At 41.2% G+C, this 21,887-nt stretch overlaps 2 protein-coding genes across 3 annotated transcripts in view; both read right to left on the minus strand.

The window, feature by feature from the left end:
• The window catches only part of LOC118594502 (solute carrier family 22 member 19-like), a 703,508-nt gene that overhangs the window by 624,824 nt on the left and 56,797 nt on the right, over nt 1–21,887 (minus strand). The window lies entirely within an intron of this gene.
• Nucleotides 5,827–17,379, minus strand: LOC118587253 (secretoglobin family 1D member 1-like). The gene is made up of 3 exons (XM_036193072.1): nt 17,322–17,379; nt 15,390–15,580; nt 5,827–5,952 (listed from the first exon to the last, which is right to left on the minus strand). The coding sequence occupies exons 1-3, from the start codon at nt 17,374–17,376 to the stop codon at nt 5,827–5,829; spliced, it is 372 nt and encodes a 123-aa protein (XP_036048965.1). The 5' UTR covers nt 17,377–17,379.

Consider the following 21,887-nt stretch of genomic DNA (forward strand, 5'->3'; position numbering starts at 1 on the left):
CAATTGTTAGGAAGCATTTCCAATTTACAGACCATCATTGGAATATCTAAAGATGGACTGGTAAATTTGGCCAACACCTTAAAAGGGAACAAGGACTTAAATACTCCAAGAGAATTATCAGCTGAGGCTGAGAAGGAATGGGCTCTAGTAGAAAAGAAAACACAAGAGGTTCATGTGGATCCTGTGAATCCAGAATTTAACTGCATTCTGGTCATACTCCCCTCCAGACACTCCCCACAGGGATTTTGATGCAGAGGGAAGATACTATATTGGAATGGATATTTCTACCACATAAAACAAGTTAAAGACTTATGTAGAAAAGATCTCTGATTTGATTCTAAAAGGAAAGTTAAGACTTTGTCAGTTGACAGGAATGGACTCAGCAGAAATTGTAGTACCTTTAACTAATGAGGAAAGTTCCTCTTTACTAGTAAAGAGCCTGCAGTAACGTTTTGGGAGAGATTAACAATTGCTATCCCAAAAGCAAGAGAATAGAATTCATAAAAAGAACTGATTGAGTTCTTCCTCACATTTTATGGCAAGAACCAATCTCTGGAGTCCCCACATTCTATACCGATGCAAATAAATCAGGAAAGGCAGGATATAAATCAGGAGATTTAAGTAAAGTGGTTCAAAGCCACTATAATTCTGTACAAAAGGCAGAACCATATGTCATTCATATGGTACTAATGGACTTCATGGAACCTCTCAATATAGTTACTGACTCTCAATATGCAGAGAGAGAGTTGTTTTACATATTGAAACTGTTGAATTTATTCCTGAAAATACAGAATTAACTTCACTATTTATACAACTACAGAAAATCATCAGAAATAGGGAACATATATATATATATAATATAAATATATATATTTATATAAAACACATACTTAAAACAAGACAAGGAAATTGTAAAAAAAAAAAAAAGTCCTACTTGTTCCTTCTATAACCAAACTCCATTAACTGCAGGAAGTAATCCTAAAGGAATACAATGAAATGAAATTTGGCAGATGGATGTGTTTCATTTTGCAGAATTTGGAAGATTAAAATATGTACACCATACCATTGACACCTGCTCAGTATTTCAATGGGCAACTCCTATGAATTCTGAAAAGGCTGACTCTGTGATTACACACCTATTAGAAGTTATGGCCATCATAACTTCTGACAAATTAAGACAGACAATGCTGCAGCAGCTGTCTGTAGCTGGAGTTTTCTCTAGTCCTACCCGGGCCCACAGCCTCTCAAACCCAAATAAACATACAGAGGCTTATATTAATTAAAACTGTATGGCCTAATGGCTCAGGCTTCTTGTTAGTTAGATCTTACATCTTAAATTAACCCATTTCTATAAGTCTATATCTTTCCACGTGGCTTGTGGTTTACTGGTGTCTTCACATCTTGCTTCCTCTGTGTCTGGCTGGTGACTCCTGACTCAGCCTTCCTGTTCCCAGAATTCTCCTCTCTCTTTGTCCCACCTTCCTGCCTAGCTACTGGCCAATCAGCACTTTCTTTATTAACCAATCAGAGCAACACATTCACAGCATACAGAGCAATATCCATAGCATATGTCTCAAATAAAATGAGACAATTTTTTGCTCATTACAATATATAACATGTTACAGGTATACCACACAATCCCACAGACCAAATAGTCATAGAAAAATCCAATTGAACTATAAAGGATATGCTAAATGAACAGAAACAGGTAACAATGACTCCTAGAAATAGATTACATAATGCTTTATTATGAATTTTCTCAATGTTGATGAGAAAGGAACAATAGCTGTGAAGAGACATTGGACAACTGTGTTGATACATTGTGTACCCTAATAAACTTTACCTGAAGATTAGAGGACAGAACAAGCCATTAGATTAAACATAGATGCCAGACAGTGGTGGCACACACCTTTAATCCTAGCAATCTCAAGGCAGAGATCCATCTGGATCTCTGTGAGTTCAAAATCACCCTGGACTACATGAGATTGATTCAGTCTAGGAGAGAAACAGAGCCAGGCAGTAGTGGCACACACTTTTAATACCAGTACTTGGGAAGCACACCAGCCTTTAATGGCTGGGCAGAGAAAGGTATATAAGGCGTGAGGAGACAGGAACTAGAGGCTTTTTCAACTGAAGCCTTTACGGCTGGAGCTCTTTCAGGCTGAGGAGCTGGTGAGGTAAGAGGTAGTGACTGTGGCTTGCTCTGCTTCTTTGATCTTTCAGCTTTCACCCCAATATCAGGCTCTGGGATTTTTTATTAAAAGACCACATTTGAGCTACAGACAACAGAATAAACTCCTGAGCTAAACCAACCAGTTTACTTTAAAGATGTGTTGACCTCCAAATGGAAACCAGGATATGTCCTATGTTGGGGAAGGGTTTTGTTTCTGTTTCTGCAGGAGAGGAAAAGCTATGGATACCAACAAAATTAATAAAAATTAATTTTGAACAAATTTGCTTTGAACAGGAAAAAAAAACCCTTGATGAGGAGAAATAATAGTTCATCCACTCATTTCTACAAGCTGTAAGAAAAACTCAACAAACAAGGGATGGGGCAGGGTTCTGTCTTTTGTCTTTACAGGATAATAGAAATATCAGTCTGTAGCACAAATCTTAAAAGGTCTTATTAATAAAAACAAACCTGGAGCCAGGTATTGGGGTGAACGCTGAAAAATCAGAGAAACAGAACAAGCCACAGCCAACCTCACCTTGCCAATTCCTCAGCTAATCTTGTTTCCATGAATCCTCAGACTGGAAGTCTCTAAGTCTCCACCTGAATGGATCTCAGCTGAATTGTTGCTAAAAGCCTAAAAGCTTAAAAAGACTCTAATTCCTGGTCCTCACGCCTTATATACCTTTCTGCTTCCTGCCATCACCATGCCTGGCTATTTCCAGTGTAGCTTTGAACTCACAGAGATGCAGACAAATCTCTGTCTCTAGAATGCTAGGATTAAAGGCGTGTGCTACCACTGTATAAACCTGTTTAATATAGTGGCTGCTCTGTTCTCTGACCCCCAGATAAGTTTATTGGGGTGCACAATATCACCACACCCATCTTCAAGAAATCATAAGGTCTTAGACACCTAGATGTCTACCACATAAAGGAAGGACCTATAGATACCAATTAACCAATTGAGGTTAATATCTCAATGTTTAACTTCTATATCTCTTTAGCTCCAGAATAATTGTGGTCCTGATTCAATTATAAATCAAGCTGGCTTTAGAACTGGAATGTGGCTCTTTCCTTCTCTAAGTCCAAGCATATTGCTAAAAGAAAAATTAGGAGATTCTGTCTCATATCAGATGAGCCAACTGGTGTAAGACAGAAGAAAACCAACAATCTAGGGACCACTGTTGTCAAGATTCAATTTTTTTCCATGCTTGTCCTTGACTTCTGGGAATCCCTTTCTTGATCCAGCATAAATCCAAACTTCCCATTTTGATATTAATAATGTTCATGTTTTCCACAGTGAAAAATAAATCTTCCTAATAGCAACTCTGAAGTCTCCAGAAGGAAGATGGGGCCCCACAACAATGACTCTACTTGATCCAGAAAAGTGCCATTGTACCTAAGAACATTACCCAATGATCAGCTTTGGGCTGAAAATTCTTCAGGACAGTTCTAAGATGAGATCGTCCATCATACTGCACTTCTATCCAGAATCTCAGACAATCTTATCCACTACTCTGAGACTGGCTGCAGAATCTACAGCTAGCCCTATTGAGACCTGACAGTCTAAGCTTTCTTACAGGACCCCACAGAGATACCGTCATTCCTAAACAGCAGGAAGCAGTTCTAAGAAAATGACACGCCCCCTCTCCCAAAGGTTTTATTTTTCTCAAGGTTTTGGATGGATGGTTATAGGGTTATAGGTGGGACAATAAAATTTAGACTCAGTATTCTTCTTTAGAAAAGAAAAAGGGGAATGGATAGGTATAGTTTATTAAGTTAGATTATTGTATTTACTAGTAAACCGATTTAGCAAACTATCAGTTTTGGATAATTTGCACTGATATGGGTTCTTGTATATTGATACAAATGTAAACTATTGCTATATTACTATTTAAGATAATTTGTATATTGATATAAATACAAAACTATATTTGTTATATTATACACATATTTCTACTCCTGTTTGAAATACTTTGTATATTGATACAAATGCAGTATTAAATTTATCATACTGTATGTATGTTCTACCTCTGTTTAGGATATTTTGCATATTGATAGATATTAAAGATATTGTTGTCATATTGCATATTGCACTATACATTTCTACCTCTATTTAAGATATTTTGTCACAATTTTGAGGTCATTGTCCTTATACAGTATATCTGCTTACAGACTGTTTATCTTGTTCATGTGAAGCCTTAAGTTATTTAGGTAGATAAGACTTACAGAACTACAGTCACCCATGCTTGTCATTTCTATAGTTGTTAGTTAAGTTTTCCAGATTTATAGAAACATATGTCAGATGGATAGGTAATTTTCAAACACTTCATAGACCTAGAGAATATGGCATTTAAATGTTTTGATAACTTAGAATTCTGTTGACGTGAGACATGATTGTTCCTGGCAGCACTAATCTATCTGATCCCAAAAGAATGATGGGTTTCTAGACATTTCCATTGGAAATTTGTCTTCTTTTTGGCACAAAATGGCCTGCTGGGCAAAGAACTGCTCTTGCCTTAACTGCTGACAGTATGAACGCTGTCCTTTCCGGACGAGCAGGACACAAGGGAAAGCGACTACTAAACTGTGCCAAGATGGTTTTTCAAAATTCCTGCTTCTGAAAATGGTCTGTCAGACATTCTAGGCCTGTAGCCAAATTAGATACCCCAAAAATGCTGAGAAACTTTAGGTGACTGTCCAGGCTGCCACCTGTCTCTGTCTATTCTCGTAAGAATTTTGGAAACTGCTTGCTTGCATTTCCTGTTTTCTCAGGTATTATTATGTTCCTTCTCAGGTCTTTGATGGAGTTGAAGACCAGATAGTTACAATCTTCTCATATTGTAGCCAGAACATATTAGTACTAGAGTTAGAATCTTCAGGATAGGACAGCTATTGGAGGAATCTCAGTAATTTGCCATTTACCTATGTTCTGGACATTTAGCTTGTCTTTCTTGTTTGATGTTGTTCTTCTTGGTTGTAGTTCCACTTTTGTTTATGTTATTACCCTTTGTTTCTCCTGGACAATACTTGATAATCATTCTTATTGTATATAGTTCACATTAAGTTTAGAACTTTCTTATTTAGACAAAAAGGGGAAATGTAGTGGTATTTGCTTTGCCCATGACCTTGGGCTATAGGGCCTGAAGGAGGCAGTGCTTCTTGCCATTGTACGTGGCCTCTTAAAAGGAGGAGAAGGCTCACATGCCCCTTCTCCCTGCTCCTGTCTGCGAGGTGGATTCACTCCTGATCAGATCAGAGGACAACTTCATCTGTCTACTCCATTCTGTATTTGTGAGTGTATTTCCTCAATTTACCTTAATAAATTTCCCTAATACTTCTTAAAGAGACTCCCGTGGACTTATCATGTCAGGCTTGGGGTTCAGGGGGACACTGAGGCAGATTGTCCTTCTGAGTCAGAGACTTACTGGGAGAGTTATTAATGCTGGGGAAAGATAGCATGACAGACACTGAGGAGACTTCAGACCCACAGGGCTAAGTGAGGGCCCCATTCTATTGGTTTCAAAGGAGGGGGATGTCTCATGCTGTGTAGTTGATGAGTAGCCCATAGTACATGCCAGCAGTCAGATGTCTGCATAGCAGGGGAAGAAGGTTTATGTGTCTGTCACACAGGATGTACCACCTGTAGCCCCTGATTACTTCGGCGTTCCATAAACATCCTTTGGGATGGTAGCAAGAATCATGGACTCAGAGGCAGACTCCTGGCGAGGAGCTTGCCTTTCTATGACAGCGGCTATGAGGACAGCGGGAGAAAGAGGCTGCTGCAGGAGAACATGGCTTAGGAGATCTAACGTTCTCACCAAGAAACCAGTGGCTAAAGGAATTAGTCCCAGGATCAACCCTTTCAATTTGGGCTAGCACTTGTAACAAGATAATCAGTCCTCTTATTTTAGAGATATTTTGGTATTAAAAAAACCCTGATTTATCATAATCGTACTTAAGTATCTCTGGGAGGATGCTCTAGACTCCTAGCCCTGACCTTGGTTTCTCCTCACAGTGAGAAGAGGGGGGCCTATGTGACGGAGCTGGAGCCCACGCCTGTGGCATCAGACATTGGCATGAGAATTACCTGGAGGCAGCATGCAGCTTGCTAGGTTCCGCCCCCAGCATTTCCTGCTCAGCAGATCTTTGTAAGCACATTTAATCCGAGGTTGGCACAGTTTTCCTCATGGGATCCAGAGTAAGCCAGAGGGAGGCTGGGGAATGTGAGCTCTTTTCATTCAAGTGCTTGATGAATGATGAATGAGTTTCGTTTGTTTCTTAAACACTGGGTATTGAACTGCTCAATTCAGCCCATCTGTGGGTAGGCTAGGGAGATTTTTCAAGCAGACCAGGAATAATTAAAATCAGTGCCCCAAATAAACTTGCAGACCTGAGGTGTTCTTGAGGAAGAGGCTGCTCCAAGGAAATTCTTTCAGGGAGGTTGTGGCTTTTGTTGAATTTGACCGTGTTACACACTGAGCCCTGAGCAACTAAGGAGCAGAGCCTTAACAGTTACCTTGGTACTGTGAACGAAAGTCTTCATAAAGAAGCCATGCATTTCCTTTTCTTCTTTTCTTTTTATTTATTTATTTATTTTTGAGTCAGGGTTTCTCTGTGTAGCTTTGGAGCCTGTCCTGGAACTCACTCTGTAGACCAGGCTGGCCTCAAACTCACAGAGATCCACATGCCTCTATGTCCCTAGTGCTGGGATTAAAGGCCTGAGCCACCACTGCCCAATGAAGCCATGCATTTTCAAAGGCTCATTAGAACTTCAGTGACTGAAGAAGTTGGAATATTGCAAGTCCTGAGCTTAAATTACAGATCGTCTTGCCTGTCTTTAGCTCCTTTGACATCTAGTCATTGCCAACTCTGTGTCTAGCCTAACACCCTGTGACTATTAGTTAAGAAGCTTTGGTATATGCAAACAGACCCCTGATTCCCACCAAAGCTAAGAGTGTCATCAGATGGTACCTGAGACCCAGAGTAGACATTCCCTGCTCTCTTGTAAACTGCCCACCTGATATAGCACTAGCGCATCTGAAAAGCATGATCATGCCTTTCCTTGTTTTGTTACTACAAAGTCATAAAACCGTTTCCATGTTGGAATATGGAAGTTGGGGCAGCCTAGATCTGTGTTCCTGGGCCCCTGTCACTATTCCTTCCCCTCTTTGAGACAAGAGCTGCATTTTTGTGTTGATGGTACCAAAAAGCTGAGCACAGTGCTCAGCTCTCAAGATTTTAATGAGTGTTTGCTGATTAAAGAACAAACAGTTTAGAACTCTCAAACAAAATAAATAAACAGCCGGGTGGTGGTGGGCATGCCTTTAATCCCAGCACTCGGGAGGCAGAGCCAGGTGGATCTCTGTGAGTTTGAGGCCAGCCTGGGCTACCAAGTGAGTTCCGGGAAAGGTGCAAAGCTACACAGAGAAACCCTGTCTCAAAAAACAAAAAACAAAAACAAAACAAAACAAAACAAAAGAATAAACAAGCAAGCAAGAAGTCTGGGGCAATGGCTCTTCGAATGAATGAAACAGGTAATTTGGACATTTGTGAGCTGGCCAGTGAATATAACTTGTTGCCATGGCAGAGAAGGAACACTGAGTTTCTATGGACATGCCAGGAATTCATGCTCCAGGTGGGGTCATAGCAAGGCTGGGGCTTATCAGAGTAGAAACAGCTCCACAGCGACAGTTTTACAATTTTTTAAAAAGGGGTTGGGGATTTAGCTCAGTGGTAGAGTGCTTGCCTAGCAAGTTCAAGGCCCTGGGTTCGATCCTCAGCTCTGAAAAAAGAAAAGGCAACATAAAATAGCCAGACGTGGTGGCACAAGGATGACAATTGCATACTGCACTCCTCAGAAACAAGCCCTAAGAAGACCTGCTTGGGGAGAAGGTGTCTTTAGACACTGAGACTCTCCTCTCTGTTCATTGGTCATTTGATGTTCTCCTGCCCGCTGCCAAGGCTGGTCAGAGTGCTGAGTTGAAGAACACGCAAACTCTGTGACAGCTGCAGATAAGAGTCTTGGGAAGGAGGGTGCTACCCATTCTCTTTCTTCATTTGGGCATGATTGCATTGGTTCATAGAGTTGGTGGGTATGCTTTTATTATTGTAATGAAATTAGAAGGATCCCTAGATCATCTGGAGTGTTGACATGGCACCAGGACCAAACAGAGGCAGCCTGGAGTCCCTCCTCTTAGCTTGCTGATAGTGTGTGATACTTTGGTAATTGACAGCTGGGAGCATGGGGTAATAAGCATCCAGGCTTTAATCTTTGTAAGCAAGGGCCACTTGATTGACAGAACAATACATTGTCAGTGATTGAGGGGCTCAGGATTGCTGTAGGCCACAGGAATATATCATAAGAACTCAGCTGGTTATGGCAAAGTCACTACCTGGAGGACTCAGAGAATTCCTCCAGAGGAAGTCAAATCCCAAGGAGTTTTTGGTGTTACTTGGCTTGTTATATATCAGCTGTATTCTGTTATGAAAATCATGTGTGTCTTCATAGTTTTCCCAATTGACTTTCCCTGGAAGGGCTAACAGTGTGGACTGATCACTCTCTGGACATACATATTCCAGGAATTTGGAGAACAGCCTCAGGAAAGGCTTTCTTTAGAAAGGACTAGTGATAGCAGCCCATATACAAGTCTCCTGACTTAAGGTAAATTCCACAAGGGGACACCGCCTAGGTCAGCCAAGTAATAGCTTTACATAATTTAGCTTGGACCCTCCCTTTTTATACCGGGACTTTCAGGGCAGAGGACAGAGAAGAGAAAAGAGAATGGAAGAACTAGATGGGTAAGAACTTGAGAGGAACAAACTGAGCTGGGGAAGAACTAGATTGAAGGGCTGGAAGAGAGTACTAGAGGAATGAGATGGAAGATGAGGAAGAGCCAGATGGGAGAGGGGATGGGAGAGGAGCTGATAGGGAAAAGAACTAGATGGATGAGAACCTGGAAGGGACAGAACTAGATGAAGGAATTATGATAGAACCTGGAGGGGACAGTAGATAAATGTAGAGAGAAATCAGGCAAGAAAGGAGCTAGACATGAGAGCAGAATAGAAGCTGTGTAGAGAGAGAACTATCACAGAATAATAAGGTGTATGAACTAAGGAGTTTCGTGTACATAGATTCTTTTTTTCTTTTTTTTCTTTCCAAGACAGGGTTTCTCTGTAGCTTTGGAATCTGTCCTGGACTAGCTCTGTAGACCAGGCTGGCCTCAAACTCACAGAGACCTGCCTCTGCCTACCGAGTGCTGGGATTACAGGCGTGCGCCACCACTGCCCGGCATGTGTTTAGATATTTTATTAACTATTAATATTAGCCCGGCTTAGATTAATTTCTTTTCATCAAAGATTAATTATCAGCAGGTTGTAGATTCTTCCTGGACCCTGGGAGGGGACTATCGAGGGGCTGGACCCCCATAGTCCCTGACACCGGATGGTGACATCCTGATCAAATTCAGTCTTCCTTACCCACCCTCAGTCTTCCCATCTCTAGTCTCATTTGTACTCACATCACCTTTCCCTTTTGCTTCTTCGTGGGATAGAGAACATGCAGTACTTGGGGTTTTTTTGTTTTTGTTTTTTCTGTGTCTGGGTTATGTCACTTAACACAATGTCCTCTAGTACCATTTATTTTTCTGTAAAGGACATGATTTCACCCCCCCCCCCTTTTTTGAGACAGGGTTTCTCTGTGTAGTTTTTGGAGCCTGTCCTGGATCTCACTCTGTAGACCAGGCTGGCCTCGAACTCACAGAGATCTGCCTGGCTCTGCCTCCCGAGTGCTGGGATTAAAGGCCTACGCTACCACTGCCTGGCAATTTCACCCTTTTTTTTTAATGGTCAAATAATATCCCATGTGTTCATATGACACATTTTATTTATTCATTTATCCATTGATAGACACTTAGCCTATATATCTTAGTTATATCTGTAGCTACATATCTTAGTTATTCTGAATAGTGCTACAACAAATATTTATGTGCTGGTGTCTCTTTAGTGCATTGATTTCATTTTTTCTTTTAAAATATATTCAGAATTAGGTTAATTGGGGCTGCAGATATGGTGTTGAGGCTGTAAGCTCAATCTCCAACACCAAAAAACAATAAAAAAGAAAGTATAGCTGGATCATATGGTAGATCTATTTTTAGTTTTTTTCCCTAAGATTTTGTTTATGCATATATGTCTCTGTGTGTATGTGTGCAGGTACCCATGGAGAATAGAAGAGGTCACTGGAGCTGCTATTACAGATAATTGTGGGACATTCAACATAAGTGCTAGGAAATGAATCTGTAAGAGCAGCAAGTGATCTTAACTGTTCATTCATCGCTCAAGGAACCTGGTGTTCACCAATTGCCTAGGCTGGCTGGCCAGTTAGCTCTGGGGTTCTGCCTGTCTCTGCCCTGCCAGTGCTAGGGTCATACATTTTTTTTTATTGTCATAAGTAGCTTTATGTGGGTGCTGGGGATCAAAATTTAGCCTTGTCCCAGCTTGTGCAGCAGACACTCTACTGACTGAGCCATCTTCCCAGCCCCAGTATTTGTTTTGATGTAAAATATATTCATTACAGATCCAGATTATGTACTATGATGACCAGGTTTTTTGAGACAGGATCTTGTGTAGCCCATACTTGGCTCAAATTTTGGCCCTCCTTCCCTACCTTCCAAGAGCTGGAATTACAGATGCCTATCTCCTTTGTTTTTCTTACAGTTGATTTCTTTTATGCTTTCATTATCTGCCTTGTCCAATTTTCAGGGTTAGGGTTTCTATTGTTGTAAACAGACACCATGACCACAGCAACTCTTATTAAGGAAAACATTTAGTTGAGGTGCTCCCTTACAGTTTCAGAAGTTTAGTCCATTATCATCATGGTGGGGATGTTGAAGGCTGGGGTATGGTGATGGGCAGGCAGACATGAGGCTGGTGTATTTTACATCTTGATCTAAAGGCAACAGGAAGTGAACTGAGACACTGGGTGTGGCTTGAGCATATATGAGACCTCAAAGCCCCCTCCACAGTGACACACTTCCTCCAACAAGGCCATTCCTACTCTGGTGACATTTGATATTTTTTGAGGTGTTTATCTTTGTAGATAAGTTGATTTTTTTTAATACTTTTTTTTTTTTTTTTTGGTTTTTTTGAGACAAGGTTTCTCTGTAGCTTTGGAGGCTGTCCTGGAACTTGTTTTGTAGACCAGGCTGGCCTCAAACTCACAGAGATACACCCGCCTCTGCCTCCCGAGTGCTGGGATTATAGGCGTGCGCAGCCACCACCACCTGGCGATTTTTTTTTAATACTTTTTAACACTATCCTTTTGCTTTGTACTTACATGCATAAGTTCTTCTCTGATCTAGTGTAGTTGGGCTTCTAAATACTTCCTATATTTGGGTATCCATTTTTCCCTAGGCTTCAGAAAATTTCTGATATAATTTTAGGGAACCAGTTCTCTGTCTTCAGTGTTTATTTGAGCTCATTTGTCTGTCCGGTGGATTATCAGGTTGCTCTTTCGATTTTATGCTAGAGTTCTTTGACATAGTGGTCCTGCTCATTTAACTCCTTCCCTTATTTATGTCTGTAGTATTTCATCAGCCTCGTCCTCAATACCTGATAGTCAGTCTTTTGTTAGAGCAAGTCTATCGATGCTTTTCAATGTGCTTTTTGAGTCATTGAATTTTAAATTTCAGGTTTTTTTTTTTTTTCTTCCAAATCTCAATTTCTTTGCTTACTTTTTCATCCACATTGCTGTTTTTCTCATTTTTTTCCCCATGTCTTTCCTTTCCAGGTCTTGGATTGAACTGATATTGTTTGTATCTATGTGACCAGTCACCATATTTACTAGTAAACTTTTGAAATTTTCATCTGACATTTTAGCTGTTTTGTTATCTTGTGGCTCTGTCTCACCAGCACTGTAACAGATACGTATTGTTGTACTCTATTTTTATGTGGGTAATGGGGTTCCAAATTCAGGTACTCATGCTAAGGAGGGAATTTTATTGACTGAGCCATCTCTTTAGCCCCAAGCCTTGTACTCTTGAGTCCTCAATCTCTGGTGCCATGAGATGAGGAGAAAACAAATTTTTACAACATCAAGGACATTAAATCACACTACATATTTAAAGTTGACTGAAGCCTATTAATATGTAACCAATGACCATAAACCAAAAATATGGAAAAACCTAATGTTGTATGTAATGTGACATGTGTTATAAAATTAAAAATTACTTAGGACAAATGTGAACATAGTAAGTGAACAAGACAAAGGAAGGTTGTTTTAAAACAGCTACCATCACCACGAGCAAGCAGACAGACAAACAAACAAGAAACAGTTCGAATTCACTCTCCCAGACTCCTCCCTGTCCCCCATTCTCAGACCCTTCACTTAAGTCCGTTTTCCAAGGAGGGGTTTCCTCTCAAGATGGCAGAGCCCCTGCGTTTCTCAGTCACGTTGACTTGCACCTGGTTTGGAAGCTTGTGAGGCTTTGGGCTTGTCCTGAGTGTAGGACGCTAAGTCTCATTTCACAGGGCTGCCTGCTTTCGTGGTGGGGGCACCGTTCAGCTGCAGTTCCTCCTCCTGAAAGCCGTGCAGCGGAGGGACCGGTTTGCTAGCCTCTTTTTGCCTCTTGCCATCTTTTCAAGGATCCTGTCACTACCCTTGTGAGTTTCCGACCGTTGTCTTCTCTTTCTCTTTCTGTAATGAGGCCCTTTCTCTCTCTCTCTCTCTCCTCTCTTCCTCTTTCTGAGACAGGAACTCACAATGTCGCCCTGGATAGCCTGGAACTTGGTTTATAGGCCAGGGTGGTCTGGAACTCACAGAGACCTGCCTGCCTCTGCCTCCAGAGAACTGTATGGGGATTCAAGGCATAGGCTACCATACTTGGTGAATACCCCCCCACCCCCCACCCCCACAGAGTTACAAGGAAACAGCTTTTTGTCTGCCATATTACCCAGAAGTCTCTCTCTATTAGGCTTTCTTTCACTCCCTCTACTTTGAGACAACTTAATGTTTTGTTTTGTGTTTTTCATTTTTTTTTGTGGAAGAAAGACCTTTTCCTTACATAGAAATTCTCCACATCACCCAAATATCTGATAGGTGTGGAGGAGTGGGTTTCTGTGGCTTTTTCAATTTCATGTGGTTTAATTCTGGAAATGTTTCCTTCTATTTTTTTCTTTTCAGTGGTCACCGTAAGTTTTGACTTCTGTGTAGCTCACAATGGCTTTAACGTCTGCCCCTCTTTTTCACCTAAACATTCTATCTCAGTTTCTTTCCCGCTAGCTGTAATGCAGTGAGGATGTCAGTTGCACTTAAACATTTATGCTGGTGTATGCTGTTTGGTTAGTGCAGCTGGTAACTGTATCACATTCTCGGAAGAGTTCTTGCTTTTCTTTGTTTACTTGGTCGGCCATAAAAGGCAAGGATTTTAGTAACCTGAACTTTCTGAAGTGTGTTTGTATTGTCCTATAGAGCAACCACTCATCAGACTTGAGGATGTGGACCAAGTTTAGGACAGTAGGCATTGCTAAAACCCTCTTTTCTTTCTCTTTCATTTTCTTCCATGCCCTGGCATTGCCTGGTATGAAGCCATGACTGCCTTACTGGGGAAGAAAACGTGGAACTATTCAGAAAGACATAGGAGGGATTATAAATTAATATGATTAGGACACAAGTTGCACTGTGTTTCTTTAAGGAATGGAGAGCACAGTGGATCGACGTCAACAAAGCTTATGACAACCAGAGATTTCCATTCAGAATACGGAGCTTGTTCTAAGTAGTACCATGGGTTGAATGGGGGAAGATACTGAATTGGAGTACTCAGGCAGTGACTGGCAAGTTGTACAGGGTAGCAATGAGACAGTTTAGTACAGTGGCCCCGGGAGAGGCCAATGTTTGTTATCATCTGTGATGACCATTTGCATTTATGGCTACAGAAATGAGAAACTTACTTGCAGGGCAAGATGATGCTTGACCAAACACTAGTGTTCCAGATGCCTGGTCCCCAGGCCAGATTGTCATATCTTTCTCTTTTTATAGTGAGGCCTACTCCACAGAAGGGAATTCATGTCTCTTAGAGTAAACCTGGCCAAAAATTTATGGCTGAGGAAGCTATCTCTGTAACTTATTACCATTGCTGAAAATCCTTTTTTTTTTTTTTTTTTTTTTTAAATCAAAACCTATTCAGTGCAAGACCCAAGACTTAGGATAACAACAGACAGATAGTAACATGCAAGGAGAGTGATTTATTAGTGCAAGACGTTGAAACCTTTACATTGGGCAAGGAAAAGTCAGTTCATCCGTGAGAACCAATGGAGAGCAGGAAGAGCCATTTCAAAATTTTAGAGCACACTTCACTACAACGTCTCCCTGGAAATAAACAGGAAGCAAGAGAAGGAAGGTGAGAAGGGTCAGGCAGCTCCAGGAGAAGAAATGTCAACAAACCAGTGCTCCATGGAAGAGTACTTTGGAAAGACCCGCAAAGTGCGCTTGGGGAAAATACTGAAGTGTTCTGGGGAAACTACATCAAATAATGCATATTAATGGAAACTCTTTCCAAATTCAGGCGAATACACTCTGAATGGACTCAGACGTGGCTCAAGTCTCTATGTCTCTATGATCAGCAGAGGACAAAATGGGTCACAGCTTCCCAGGTGTAACTTCCTCTGATGATTTAGACTTGTGAACTCTTTCATTCCAATGGGATAGCCAGGGGAGGCCAAGGGCAGAAGTGGGTAAGGAGTATTGGAAACAGGAGTTTCACAGGCTTCTGGCAGGGCCAGCAAAGGTGGCAGAGAAATGCACCCTGCCTGTAATTTGCTCCTCAGGAGGTTGTCTCCAGCTTCCTCCCTCTATCAGTATGATTTCTATTCACCAACACTCTCCACAGCACTCACTCAGGTAAAATCCATTCAGTTCAATTATGTCAACTTCGCAAAGCTCCCAGTAGATTGACAATAGGGTTATCCCTGAATCTTCCCTTTGTAGGGCCCATTTAATTTGGTTAGGATGCCAAGAGAGTGTTGCATCTAGGGGGGAACGCTAGAAGGAGGTACTTATCCCAGGCACTGTTATAACTGAATTCAAATCAGCAGTGTATTTCTGAACCAAGCTATCACTGATGACCTGTAATTCCAGTTCTTCACCCCATCCATGTGTTCCCTACAAAATGTCAGGTCAACTTCATTTGTGGCCTTCTGAGCATATACAGCAAAATGAACATACCACTACGGCTGATACTGCCAATTTCTCAATCATAGTCAAATTTTTGTCTACACATTCCTTCACTTTCAGCTTTGCCTCAACAGCCTCTGGGGGTGCACCATATCTCTGAAGATCCATCTTTAGCAGCTCCTTGCTCCCCAATAAGAAGATGGAACTTTCACGCTTCACTGCATTACAGACCTTAGCATTGGCTGGAAAATGTAAGGAGAAAGAGTTCAGTTAGTCAAAGCTGCTTTTCATTCTTAATTAATTTTTTTTTTTTTGCATGAGTCTCTCTGACTTAAGGTTTCTGACTGGACAGGATAACCAGTATTATGGCTCACTCCTGTGATGGCTCGGGAGCAAGGCAGCATGACTTCCTCATGATCACACAGCAAGGGATTGAAGGAAGATTATTATTGACTCTCTATGTTTCTGTGTTTTAATCCACATTCACAACTTTCAAAGCTTCTATGGCTTGCTGAAATTCCCTTTTCTAGCATTAAAAGTTGGAGGTTTGACTGCATCTTGAGTAGCATTTTCATGATTCTTAGATAGTTGAAAAAAGGAATTTTTGAGTCATCCTAACTTTGACATGAATAACAGAGTTAGAATTTTTCAAGAGATGGGAAAAGTAAAAACCAAGTAGACTGCTTCTGTGCAGGAAAGGTGACATTTTGGAATTGATGGAATTAGGTCATGGCATCAAGCACAGTCCAAGGTAAAAAGCTAAGGTGGCAAGAGTTGATCGCTTTTTGTTGTTATTTGTTTGTTTTGAGACAGGGTTTCTCTGTGTAGCCTTGGCTGTCCTGGAACTCGATCTGTAGACCAGAGATCTGCCTGCCTCTGCCTCCTGAGTGCTGGGAACAAAGGCGTGTGCCAACACCACCTGGCTGAGTTGATCGACTTTGATACACACCAGAGTATATCTGGGAAACTGTGCAAAGCTTTGCCTTTCCACAATGATGCTCAGATTTACTTCTAGGAAAAGTGACAGGGGAAGCAGACATCCACCTTCTGGTTCTAAAGATCTATGATGAATGTTTGGGTAGAACTGAGGAAATCAACTTGGCTAACCTAGGTTCTACATTCCTTTCAAGACTCTCAAAACAAAACAAAACAAAACAACCCTACAAATCTCCAGAGGTGGCCTGGGCTCCCTCAGACCAAAGTTCCTCATGTTTCAGCTTCACTTAGCTTGGATCACAGGGATGTACAACCCAGTTTTCCCAAGGACAAGACAATACTGTCCTTAGGGGGTGCTTAAACTGTCTGATGTGGGCCTCAAGTAGATTCCATCAGGCTGTAGGGACATGTAGGCTTTCAGATGGAAGGGCAGTAAGGCAGACAGGAGGGGATGCAGAAAGGAAAGAGGGTAATACCCATGAAATTTGGTTCATTTTGAAGGTGCAGAGTATGTAGGAATGTTCTGTTTACATACAAATGGATTGTTTACAAAAAATTAGTTAATTTTAGAAAAATGGACATCTTAGTGGTAATGACTGCACTGTTTCTATCCCTGTTATTGGTGAGATCCCCCAGAAAACCAATTGGACAGACTACAAAAGCCTGCTTATCCTCAGAGTCTGGTGGAGGTATTTGAGATGTATTACTCACAGACTTGGAAAATACTGACTGTGGAACAGAGCTCTCTCAAGTCACCTTCCCAGATACAAGGACAATAAACTGAAAAATAACACAACCAACAAAATCCCTCTAATAAAAAAACATTTCCTGAACTTTGTTGATAATGGCCTTTTTGTCCCCTTCAACCCCTCTCTAGCTTCTGAGGTAGGAGAAAATGAGTTGAATGTATCTGGGCTTTTAAGAGGTTGGAAGAAATTTTAGACTGTCTTTCCCTGTCCTCAACCTTATCACACATACATTTACTAACTGTTCAAAGAAGTAAACTTACCAGGAGCTGTGGCTGAATTGATCATAAATGATACTCACCTTCATAGCAACAAACAGCCAGGACGACCAGCAGAAAACACAGGGCCAGCCTCATGGTGCTCAGTTTGTTTGGAGACTTCAAAAAGGGTGAGCAAATGGACTCTACCAGAGCCCCTGAGGACCAGGGATATTTATACCTGGTGAGACTTACTGGTCCCGCCCTTCAAGCACATGGCAGCTCATAATTCTTGGTTTAGGCCCTCTTTCTGCATCACTGAGGGCTGATCCCCTCACCTTCCTCCATCCTGTTGGACTGGAGCCCAGGAGAACAGCCTCACGGGAACATCACTGTTCCTTCAGATGACCATTCTCCTCCCCCAGGAAGCAATTTGTGAAGTTTCAGTTTACTTTTGAGCTTTTGATTATTGCACTTGAGTTCTCTCCTTCTCAACAGGCGCAAGTGGCTTCTTGACAACAGAATGTCATTCTCTAGTGCACAGAACCTCCAAATACCAGCCCTGGAATGAGAGCTTTGCATTTGGACCTTGCCAACACTCATCCAAACCCTGGCATATAACTACATCAGAAGATCAGGAAGATCTGAAAGAAGTAACCTCAATGCACTGGAAAAAAATAAAATAAACTCCCAATTAATTAATGAAGGAAACACCAAATAAGAGAAAGCAAAAAATAGAAATGAGTAGAAAGCAAAGAAAACATCAATGAAACAAAGACAGTTTTTTAAAACTATGAACTAGACAAATGCACATTTAGACTAATGTAAAACAAGTGGAAAAAAGTCTGAAAGAAAATATGAAATGAAAAGAGAGTCATTACCAATTATACTATAGAAAGAAAAAAAAAGGATTGGCAGGGGTCCTTATGATCAACTTCATGCCAACATATGTGATAACACAGAATACAGGAGCCATTTCTGAACATATATATTCTATCAAGATGGAATTATGAAAAAATTTAAAAACCTGAATAGGCAACAATTTGCGATTGGAATATATATGTAACAAAAATTTCAAAACCAAGAATAATAACACCAGAACAAAATGGCTTTACTACTGAATTCTATCAAACCTTTAGAGAACTGAGATGATTTATTGTTATTTTATTCCAAAACTGCATCATAGGGAATTGTTCCTAAAACAAAATGAGGCCATCATTTCTCTGATCCAAAATCACTGCGCGCGCGTGCGCGCGCGCGCACACACACACACACACACACACACACACACACCAGACACACACTCAAACCCACAAAACTCTAGTATCCTCGATGAAATACTTGTAAGAATCCTCAACAAAATTCCAGCAAACAAAATCCAACAGCACATTGGAAAGATTATCCACTGTCATCAACTGTGTTGCAAGGATGACTCAGCATGTCCAGATCACTACACATTATGCTGCAGCAAAATGATGAAGAAGAAAATCCCCTTCATCCTCATAATAGGTGAAGAAGAGACATCATGTAAAACTTAGCAATAACACTTTTATGGGCTGGCAAGATAGTTTAGTGAATAAAGATGCTTGCTACAAGCCTATACAGACCCGAGTTTTCATCCCTGTTATCCACAAAGTGGAAGCAGAGAACTGCCTCTCACCAATTGTCTTCTGACCTTCACATGCTTGCAGAGATGAATGCAGGGCCCCACATACACACACTCAAAAATGTAAGTAATGTAATAATTTTTTTTTTCTAGTCAGGGTTTCTCTGCGTAAAAATTCTGGCTGTCCGAGAACTCACTTGGTAGACCAGGCTGACCTCAAACTCACAGAGATCCACCTGCTTCTGTCTCCTGAGTGCTGGGATTAAAGGTGTGTGCCACCACTGCCTGGCAATAATAAAATTTTAAAGTTAACAATTATTTATTTATTTATTTATTTATTTATTTATTTATTTATTTATTTAGCTGAGGATTGAACCCAGGGCCTTGTGCTTGCTAGGCAAGCACTCTACTACTGAGCTAAATCCCTGGCCAACAATTATTTATTATAAAAACTTGGAATGAAATATGCATTAAAATGTATCTCAATATAAAAAGACTCCTTATAATTTTCCAATGACATCTTGTAACAAAAGATGTCCACTTTCTGTGTTTATTCAGTGTGGGACTCCTACCCACAGCAACCACACACAGAAAAGTCATAGGCAGCCATACTGGAAAGAAGACAGAATACTGTCAGTGTCTGAAGATGCCATGATCTTATATGTAGAAAACAGAAAAATTCTACCAAAAACCAGTTACAATTTATAAATCAACTGACCAGGGCTCTCAGTTACAAACTGCCTCATAAACAGTAGTGCTAGAAAATGCTAACAGCAACTTATCTGAACTACAGATTAAGAATTGAATCTATTTTTAAAACTATAAAAGTAATAATAAAATACCAAGGTTAAATTTACCTGAAGATTAAAGATCATAAACAAATAAAATATTAGAACAGGACATGGCAGCAGGGGAGAGATGGTGTGGTCCTCTTCTGGACAGGGCACCACATCCTCCTCTTTCCTCAAGCCACAGATAGTCTGTATGGTTCCTTCAGGCTATCCATTCAGTGCCTCTTTCTTTCCTCCAAAGACTCCACTTTTATAAGAAATATTGTTGTTACTTCTTTTCCAGGACTGTTGCTGTGAAGGTCGGTGACTTGCCAGAGTGTCTGCCATCTACTTGCTGGTACAAAATGCTGTCCCACTCACATTGTGTTGAACATTTCCATGAGAAATACTGACATTAGAACTTCACTGTTCCGCCATAGAAGTGTGATATGTGAGGTCATGACTATATCAATTAGGCTGAGTTACACACTTCAGAATATGTTCATCTATCAATATATACAGATTACTATATATAATTTGCAGTTCATTTATCGATTAGTAACAATATACAAAGACCTTTAAAGCATTTCAGATGTACAGTGCCTTGCCACTGTGCTTTGGGATATTAACATGGAAATAGTGTACACAATTTTCAGAGGGGAATTTATTTGCAAATTCTGTCAACAAAAACATTTGAAAAAAGAGAAATTAAACATCCAGTGTACATAGATTAAATCATGTTTTCCTCTTTTTTTGTTGTTGTTGTCTGTTTGTTTTTGAGACAGGGTTTCTTTATATAGCTTTGGAGCCTGTCCTGGAACCCGCTCTGTAGACTAGGCTAGCTTCAAACTCACAGAGATCCACTTGCCTCTGCCTCCTGGGTGCTGGGATTAAAGGCGTGCGCCACCACTGCCCTACTCTGGCTCTTTTTCTGTAGATTGTAAAGCAGAAGCAGGGATTTCAATGAGAGCCTATGGATTTGGTGGTAACTAGATAATTTGAGCTTAAATATATTACCTTTCCTTCCTTCCTTCCTTCCTTCCTTCCTTCCTTCCTTCCTTCCTTCCTTCCTCTGTCCCTCCCTCCCTTCCCCTCCCCTCTCTTCCTCCCTCCCTTCCTCCCTTCCTCCCTTCCTCCCTCCCCCTCCCTTCCTTCCATGCTGCAGTGCACAAGTGCAGGCCAGAGGACAACTATGTCAGTTCTTTCCTTCTGAGGTCTGTCTGTGTCTCAGGTGTTGGACTGGTTGATACTCAGGGGCCACATGGTTGGACTTGGCCACAAATACCTCTAGGCACCAGCCATCTCACAAGCTCCACTTATTCATCTTAAGTGAAATTTTATTAGTCACTGCAAGGGCCAACAGTCTTGGAGATATTATGACAAGAGTATTGCCTGCCATCTCTGCCAGGTTTATTTATTTATTGGGTGCCAGGGCAAGCATTTTATCGCTGAACTATATTCTAGCCCTCAGTCTATCTTCTAGAGACCTTTGGGATGCTTTTATCATGAAAATGTGCAAAGCACTGAGAAAGAGTTCTCTCGAGATGTCTCCTACTGTTAAGTGTTGAATGGCATTTCAAGTGGCCAACTCTACCCATGTGTCAGTATCTGAACTCTTCCAGGAGTCTGGGAGCAGGATAGCCATTGCTGTTACCTCACACCTTATTTCTTTCCAAAGACTCCAGCTCTCTTTGCACAGAATCTGTGACTGAATCATCTTTGCAATGTGGTTTTGGAGCAGCCGAGAAGACATAAAACCTGCCCCACACATGTGAAGGAAGCTGGACACCTGCTGTTTCTGAACTCCATTGGGAAGCCTGAGGCAAGCTGCTTCTGGAGAGAGAAAATTCAGATCAGAAGCACAAGTGCCTGGGCTTTGTGGGTCCCCTCACTGTCTCTTTAAATAGCTATACAAACAAGCTTTTTCTTCACCCAGTTCCTATCATCTCCCCAGAGAATGGCCTCCACCAAGTAAGTATCCAGGTACAAAATGAATCCACAGTCACAGTCCCTTCAGTATGGGGTGGGGTATTTTTCAGAAATGGAAATCATTCAAGAGGCCTCCAGTCCAGCAGGTGCCAGGGGAGGGACTTAAGTCTGGGGCACCAAGTGGAGCCCCTCTACATCCTGGTCAACCAGCAATGCACTGTCCATTTACTTCTCAAGGCCTTTACTTGACTGGAGGTTGAAGATTCAGCTTTGGGCAGCCAGCTGTGAGTACCTGTGAAGGAGGGCTCACGTGCACTTTCTGGAGAAGTCAGCTTTGTTCTTGGCAACTTGTTCTGCAGATTGAT

This window comes from Onychomys torridus, chromosome 1 (assembly GCF_903995425.1).
Source record: "Onychomys torridus chromosome 1, mOncTor1.1, whole genome shotgun sequence".
NCBI classification, from domain to species: Eukaryota; Metazoa; Chordata; class Mammalia; order Rodentia; family Cricetidae; genus Onychomys; species Onychomys torridus.

Coding starts and splice junctions, on each gene's coding strand:
- LOC118587253 (XM_036193072.1), bottom strand. CDS start 17,376: ATGAGGCTGGCCCTGTGTTTTCTGCTGGTCGTCCTGGCTGTTTGTTGC. Junction 15,581..17,321: donor GGCTGTTTGTTGCTATGAAG/GTGAGTATCATT, acceptor TACATTTTCCAG/CCAATGCTAAGGTCTGTAAT. Junction 5,953..15,389: donor TGGCAGTATCAGCCGTAGTG/GTATGTTCATTT, acceptor GTTCTCCTGCAG/CAGCCTCTTTCTCCCGCTGT.